The 8070-nt window shown below is 51.1% G+C and overlaps 1 protein-coding gene across 1 annotated transcript in view; it reads right to left on the minus strand.

The window, feature by feature from the left end:
• Window positions 1-1074: 1074 nt before the first annotated feature.
• Window positions 1075-8070, minus strand: part of LOC120812539 (homeodomain-interacting protein kinase 2-like) — a 55806-nt gene continuing 48810 nt past the window's right edge. Inside the window, exons 6-13 of the mRNA XM_078097980.1 lie at window positions 8021-8069; window positions 7452-7573; window positions 4864-4994; window positions 3782-3964; window positions 3343-3669; window positions 2911-3152; window positions 2617-2777; window positions 1075-2440 (exon numbers count right to left, since the gene is read on the minus strand). Of these exons, the coding sequence (XP_077954106.1) occupies window positions 1979-2440; window positions 2617-2777; window positions 2911-3152; window positions 3343-3669; window positions 3782-3964; window positions 4864-4994; window positions 7452-7573; window positions 8021-8069 (1677 nt within the window). The 3' untranslated portion in view covers window positions 1075-1978. The remainder of the gene's footprint in view (window positions 2441-2616; window positions 2778-2910; window positions 3153-3342; window positions 3670-3781; window positions 3965-4863; window positions 4995-7451; window positions 7574-8020; window position 8070) is intronic.

Raw genomic sequence — 8070 nt, forward strand, 5'->3', positions numbered from 1 at the left:
TCATTGGCTACAAGAAAAACAACAACAACAAAAAAGATGTCTGTTGAGTCAAGCAGCAAACGCGCAAAGTGACACCGCTAAGTGTTCGGGGTGTCCTGTTCGGCTGGCGCGGCCATGTCCGTGGCGCTCCTGGCTCAAAGACAAATGGACAGTGGCGAGGAATCGTCCTCGAGGCGCCGCCTTCCAGGTGCACGCTGGGAGATTCCCCCTTCCGCTCACCCAAAACCTCCAGCGTAAAACGAATGACACTACGTCAAAACCAAAAAGGATTCATGTCAGAATTATAAGTGTGCGTTCAGGTGAGGTGAAGCCCCCCCCCCCCTCCGGCTGCCACCATCCCACCGGGCTCAGCGTCACTATCAACCTGCTCAGTGCCAACTTGCTACCATTTTAGTCCCATTCAAGATTAGGTTTCCCTCTGCCCCCTCCAAACGCGGACCCCTGCGCCCCCCACAAACAGCCCCTTCCCTCCCGCCCACACAGTAACCCTCTCAAAACCACCCTCGATACCCGCCTCTCTTCTTTAGCCTGGCCGTCCCTTACTTTCTGTCAGGCCCTCTTCTGCGTCTCAGAACATTCCCGCCACGTGAAAACATTCCCTTGAGTGATTATAAAAAGAAAATCAAATATTTCCTCCCAGCTAAAGCCACAATGTTTGGGTGCCACCCGTGATAGAGGTTCACGGCTACAGCTACACTGCACACCTTCTTATATACATTAAAATCCACAGCAAAACGTAAGGAGAATTTATCTATGACTTTGGTAAGTACCCCGGGCAAGTTATCTCATGCACACATAATAAAATAGCTCAGCGTGATATCAGCTCAGCTCTCGACTGACATTAATCTTCGCCGTGCGCGTTACGCCGTCATTAAGGGCGTGAGCCTGCACCTGGAAGTGAGCTACAACCGCCCCGACTTGGATGTCAAAACCAGAGAAACACGCGTCTCCACCGTCCAGCTGAGAGTCTCTGGTGGCTTTTTCGGGATCCAAGCCAAGTAAACTGTGTGGTTATGTCTGTAAGGCACTACGAGGGAACAATGGTCAGAACCTAAAGACTGGAGAGAGTTCTTTTTTTTTTTTAAGGAGGTGGACTACGCACGCATGGCTGACGGTAGCACACACAGACAATCACGTTGTACATGCCTATGTTATTATAACCACTTTGTGCAATCACATTGAAAAAAAAGAGGAACAAATAAGACCGACTGGTATCAGGGGGAGGAAAAACAAACAAACATGTGCAGACTGCTACATTCTAAGACGCCTAGCTAAAACCCAAGTATATCGTTATAAAGGTGAAACATAAAGGAACAGAATATCTATAAATGCACACTAAAAAGTTTGTTGTCTTCTGTTGGTTATATTTCCAGAAAGCTCCTCGGCTGGAGAAGGTGGAGCGGGTTGGGAGTTGCCTGTCTTTTGTCCCCACACCGGGGAATGATTTTGGAAACATTAAAGACAGTTCAAGGCCATCAATATATATATTTTTTTTCTTTGAAGAGCAGCAGGTTTTCCGTATTTCACCTTCTCCCGAATGTCTTGGGATTCCAAACTTCCAGTCAGTAACCCCTGTTCAACAGTCTCTTACCAAATATACGGGGGGGGGGGAATAAAACACCAGAAAGCCTCCACTGTCCCCAAAGGGCCCGTTTTCAAACGTCCCTGTAAAACTAATGACACATTACTTTCATTTAAAAAGCAATGCGGAGAATAGACAAATAAATGCAAAAAAAAACAACTGGCTCTTTCAGGAGAAAAAAAAAAATGAAAGAAAACACTCTGAAATTCAACCCCATCTTTCCCTTCTAGAGAGGCTGTTCCTTCTTCTTTTCTTCAAGCCATTTGCGACAGTTTCATGAGGATTGCATGTTCCTCTTTCTCTGTTTATGTCTGAGGTTGAGGAGAGGATGTTCAGGATTTTGGGGGGTGGCGGGGGGCAGCAGCAGCAGCTCTCCAGTGTCAGTCAGCGTCCTCTCTAGAGGTAAGGGTACTGGTTGACCTTGGTGGGGCTCAGAGGGTATCCAGTGTAGACAGCGGAGGCGGGCGAAGCGCTGATGTAGGCCTGGTGGGCAAACTGGGCCTGGTACTGGCCGTGGTGCAAGGTGGGCGAGGGCAGCACGCGGTGGCCCATGCTGACCGGGACCTGGTGGACGATGCTTGGCGGGTAGCTCCCGTGCTGGACCGCGTGGCGCGCCGAGCCCTGTGACGCCACCAAGTGGGCCACGGTGCCGGTGGAGCCCAGGGCGGCAGGCGCCGTGTACGTGTAGAGGTGGGGCTGGCCGGGCAGGTGCGTGGCCGCCAGGTGCGGGTGGACGTTGCCCGCGTGAGACGGGCTGTTGTGATGGAAGGAGTACGGCGGCTGGGTGGCGATGGTCGGGGTGATGTAGGCCTGCTGGCGCCGATGACCGTTTCGCTCATTCGCCATGTGCTGCTGGGCCTGAGTGAGGAGATGTCAGTTTTAACTTAACTTAACTAATTTTGCACATTATCACCAGCACATTTTGGGAGATGAGCTTATTTGAACTTTTGGAGCTAACCTGCTAAGAGAAATCCAAACAGTAACCACTTTACATTCTATACACAACATCTAATATTCACTTGAACATATCGTACCTGGCTGAGATTGAGAGGCTGCTGCTGGAGGGCGTGTAGCCCAGAGCGCTGCTGGCGGTAGGACCCGCCCCCGGTCAGGCCCCCGTGTAGGTGATTATTGCTGGACGCCAACCCGTTGGAGGATTTGAACTTGTAGGCTGAATTCTGATGGTTCATCGGTTCTAAACAGTTAGAGGATGCAAGTTGGGTTATTTGAGGAGCCGTGTCTTTAATGCGCAACAACGTCATGGTTGCTGGGTGATGGATGAGGCTGCGTTTCGGGTGGTCTGCGTGCAATCTCTACAGGTCCCGTACCTGGCATCAGCCGCTCGCACTCATTCGGGGCCTCGCTGCTCTGGGTTTTGAGGGGAGGAACAATGATGGTGCGGAGGTTCCCGTTGTTGTAGTTGTCCAGGATGGTCTTTGTGTCGTAGCTGTTGTTGTTGTTGTTGGGGGCTCTGGACTCCAAAGTGTAAGGGCTGTTGGAACAGTGGGAGTCGGGTGAATCGTGGACGGTCACGCAACTGATGACATTCTTCCGCTGCTTTGAAGATGAACTGGAGGAAGGAGAAGGGAGGACATTGGAAATGAACTTCTGGGATCAAACAAAGACAATCAATATTAATATTATTACTAATGCTTAGTGTCTATTCAGGGTCTCGGGATAAGCAATGACAACAAAACATCTCAGCTCGTGTCCGCCGAGCGAAGCCCCGCCACACTCATCCCCGAAACCCCACAACCGACCTCTTGTTCTGTTTGTGGTCATCTTCGTCGTCCGTGTCGCTGCTGATGGTGATGATGCTGACCGCCGGGCTGGGCGTGTCGGGGATGACGATGGTCTGTCTGGGCAGGTGGTGTTGGTGCTGGTGGTTTCGGGTGGTGCTGGAAGCCTGTTCTGATTCGCCCGGCCCCCACCCTCCGCCCCCGTAGCCCTGCAGGGGCGCGCAGTTGAAGGAGGACGAGCCGCTCTGCAGCACGGCGCAGCGCGGGGGGGTGTTCTCCTTCACCCGCTTGGAGCGCTGCGGGGAAAGCACCGTCTGGGAGGACGACACCTCGTAGGCCGACATGTTCCTTGTTGAAAGGCAGAGGAGAGAGTTGAGGGTCAACTTGGGGGCAAAGCACGCAGACGCTGCAGGTCAGAAGATGGTTCCCAATATGTCTAGACCCGTCCGTGTGAGAGTACCTGGCGGACATCTGGTGCTGTTTGTTCTTCTTGGAAGTGGAGTTGTTATTGGTCGAGGGCTGCCTCATAACGTGGGCCACTCCCACGCTGAGCGTCTGGTTGGACGGGAGCGTGACGTGGCCGGCCAACAAGGCTGGCTGCTGCATGATGGGATTGTAATGGGTGCCGTGCGGGTGGGAATTCCTGTAACACAACAAGGTTTCTGTGTGAGCAAGACACACACCAAAAAAAAATACAACAATATAACAGGAGAACGTATTTCCCACAGACGCCAGCAGGTGGCAGCAGCTAACTTTTTAAAAGAGCACGAAGAGCAGGAAAGGGAACAAGTGAGAGGAGAGGGTGAAGGGGGGGCAGAGGAGCTGACACCGGCGGAGCGATAGCTCTGCAGAGGAAGTGCGACACTTTCCCAATCGTCTCTCTGAGGACAACAGAACTGCCTCTGGACAGGAAGGGAGGGGGGGGGGGGGGGGGGGGGGGGGGGGACGGGGAGGTGAACGCCTGCTCACAGATGGACAACTAGGAATGAATTTGTGCATAACCAGGCGTCCTCCCGCGTACACGTGATTCACCTGCGTCCTCGCATTCTCCCTGCCGATTGGCTTCTGCCATCTACCTATCCATCCATTCATCGAGGTATTGCAGTGACAGGCTGTGGTAGACCTGATGTCTCCACATGTCCCATCTCCATGAGGTAAATCTGCTCTTATAAAAAGCTTTGAGCCTGTGATTCATTGACAATAAAGGACAAGCTGTCAGGGAGATACAGGGTCCTCGGTCAATTCTGCTATACCGTCTTCCTATAGCACATATTGACCTATAAAAGCCATTGCTGAAATCAATTCATCTGCCCTGACCTACAGTTGCTTGCCCCCGAATGTTGTACGTGTGTAAACTTGATTTAAAAAAAAAAAATCGCTTCGCTCTTGAAGCTTTAAAAGTGACACACGTCAACCTTGTTTCATGCGGCCGCGGCAGAGACGATCGATGGATTTGAAAACCCTTAAGCCGCGCTGCATTCAGACATCAACGTTTAAGGCCTGCCCGGCAGCAGTCGCAAGACAGAAAGCACCGTGGTTCACCTCCAGTTGGCGAGCGGCTGCGCGCTGCTCATGGAGTCCGGGATGACGGTGGCATGCTGGACCGAGGTGTGCGTGAGCTGCTGCCAGGCTGGAGGCAGCAGGATCTGCTGGGTGCCGCTGGGCCAGGCCTGCTGGGGGAGGAGAACACAGGGTGGGGAATAAACACAGAGGGAGAGGGGGTGGAGAAGTGTTGAAAGGACATAGAGAGGAGAAGTCGAGGGGGAAAACAGTCAGCATGCATGTATCCAAAAGCAAATGCATTTTGATTATTTGTCTTTCGAGGACTGCAAAGCCGCCCATGATTGAGTCAAAGGGAGGCACAAAGGGAGCTCGTTGATTAGATTTGAGGGAGTTGTGATAAATTACAGGATCTTTTCCAAAGTGCACAACAGCTGATCGTAACCAGCCACTGGGCACGTAAAAGGGACCCCGCCAGCTTCAAGGAGACATCCATCGTCAAAGGAGATAAGGACTTAATAAAAACGTACAGCAGCTCCTTTCTTTGTCTACGTCGGTATGACTGAATGTGGGTGTGGGTGTGTGTGTGTGTGTGTGTGTGTTTTAGAGTGATTATATCAACCTGTTCTAATTAAATTCATCGGCCGTTTGATGCCGCTGTGAAAGCGGCTACTTTGTATTTCTGATGCAGAACAGGAGGAGTCTCTTGCTTTATGTGTCCCAGGATGTGCCGAGATATGTGTGCGCGCATGCATGCACGAACGCGTTTGTGTGTTACTGCACGTGTAACCCTAATAGTTTAATACAGTTCTATTGATTAGCACTTGAATGTCAGGGATAATGAATTGTTCCTTTAATACCATTTGCACATCTATTTACAACAGCATCAGTATGTTCTGCAGCACACAACACACACATTTAAATAGCAGAAGACAAAGACTCAAAGAGAGGAACCACACCAATTGAAAAGCAGATAACCTGTGAATTAGCTACGGGGACTATTTTTACCTTCATCTTGTAACTTTATCCTAACCTTTATCTTTGTGTTCACATTTTTGCTTTGCACTGCCCGTGTTCATTATATTCTGACACAAAGTAGCTGTTCTGTTCTGTATTCTGGCTGCAGGCTCGTGGAAGCTGAATTGTTTTGTCTGAGGCAGGTTGCAAAGTCCAAACCAACAAGCCTTTGGTTGAAGTGCTAAAGGGGGGCATCTGCAGGCCAGCGGCGCTGACTGCGCTCCTGTGCGCTGATGACTGACATCTCTAATCAAACATTCTGGAGCCGGAGATGGTCTCCACAACCGAGACCACATCCAAGGCCTTTTATCAACATGCCATTAAGAGACTGTAATACATCCATCCTTCTCCCGCTCCTCCTGCTCGCGCTATCTCCATTCCCGGCACTATACGTGCCTCTCTCACTCGCCGTCTGCGTTGTGTAACCAGCCTGTCTGCCCTGAAATGGTAACCCAGTTAAGAGACCATTTCTTTCTTCCCAGAGTACACCATCACTATCAGCAGCCCACCGCCTCCCACCTCGACCTACACTCTCCGGGTGAACGCCCTTTGTCACCTCAGGCCTTTGAAAGCGCCAGATCTCATTCCCCAATTGTTTCCACATTTTCTGCATTCCTGTTCCAGATAAAGGTCCTGCTGATCTCCCTGCTTAGAGCACTCCTTCCCTCTACCCCCCTCGTTCCTCCCCTCTCCCTGCTCCCCAGCGTGCCTACGACTAAACTTGCATGGGTCCAAAGTGGGCAAAGGGCACTTAGCGGTGGGTGGGTGAAGGCGCAGGTGGGGCGGATGCAACCGGCAACCTCGGCCCGCGGGACCTCCCAGCGCAAAGGAATAAACACACCGCCAACCCGGTTATTAGGTGTGCAGCTCGTTGGCCTGTAAAACAAACAAACATCTGCTTGCGTACAGCAGGTCTTTGTTTAACATGCGTGCAGACAGGGGTGAAAACCCGCAGAGCCGGCCAGCAACGTGTGATCCACACTTGACACAGTAGGTGAGGTGATTTACGTTTCCCTTAAAGACACGTAGAGGATTTAATCTGTTTCGACTCTGCCATCACATCCATGAAGCTGGTGGTGTTGGGAAGTGGCCGGTCACGCAGAGCCCCATTCAAGCCGCCCCTGACCTCCCGGGATCCTCCGAGGCCTGTAATTTGGAGCGCCTGACTTGGAAGCAGCCCTGGAGCTAATCACCATTTGGTATCTGACAGATTAATCCACCATAGAAACACAGGCAGGCGCACACAGACACACACACACACACACACACACACACACATAAAGAGCCTCGCTGCCCGTCTCCCTGCCTACTGCATGATTAACCGGAGATAAGGGAGCGCCTCAAACTCCCTGGATTCACAGGGATATTTAAAGCCTTCATGGAAATTTCCATAGGGAAAGAGGTGGTGTGGGGATGGAAGTGTCCTACGCTGTTTGTGTGTGTGTGCGTGCAGAGAGAGAGAGTGAGGCACAGTCACTCCCTGTTACTTCCAACAACTGTATATTAGCAGCCAAAGCTTGGGCCCCACTGTGCAGGCTCCGGCGAAGGCCTTCTCCGTGTGAACGCTATTATTTTATTAAAATCTATTAGTTCCAATCTCTGTGGTACTCTACCTGTGTAAGCAGGCCGGGTTGAATCTGCAGTGGCTGGGCACCGGGGGCTTGCGTCACTATGGGAACGGCGTTCTCCATCCGCACCGAGTAACTGGTGTGCTTGGAAGGGGACGCCTGCAGCCCTGTGCACAAATAAAGTACGCGTACGGAGCATGTCAACAAAATGCGCTAAATGACACAAATAAATCTGCGGAAATGTGATCATCGCCGTTTCATTTTAACAGATGTCAAAAGCCCCTCTGCTGGGTTTTGCATATCGAAACAGTACTAACTGATGTAATACATGCAGCTCTGGAGTCAGTTTTAGTTCTATCTCAGATAGTCATTTTTATCCCATTTTATCTCATCAAGTTATTATGGGATAAAAATGACTATCTGAGATAGAACTAAAACTGACTCCAGAGCTGCATGTATTACATCAGTTAAAGGTTTAGTTCTGTTTTCTATCCTTGCATCATGTCATGGCGCAGGTGCTCGCGGTTGGAATCGTTTTGTTTTGTGCACAGATTGACCACAAGTCCACTCCGTTTACTCACACTAATGCATCCTGACTGGTGGAAGTCCCTTACCTTGGAAGCCAGGCGGGCAGACGATGAGTGCCTGCTGGAAGGGGTCGGGC

Source organism: Gasterosteus aculeatus, chromosome Y, assembly GCF_964276395.1.
Source record: "Gasterosteus aculeatus chromosome Y, fGasAcu3.hap1.1, whole genome shotgun sequence".
NCBI classification, from domain to species: Eukaryota; Metazoa; Chordata; class Actinopteri; order Perciformes; family Gasterosteidae; genus Gasterosteus; species Gasterosteus aculeatus.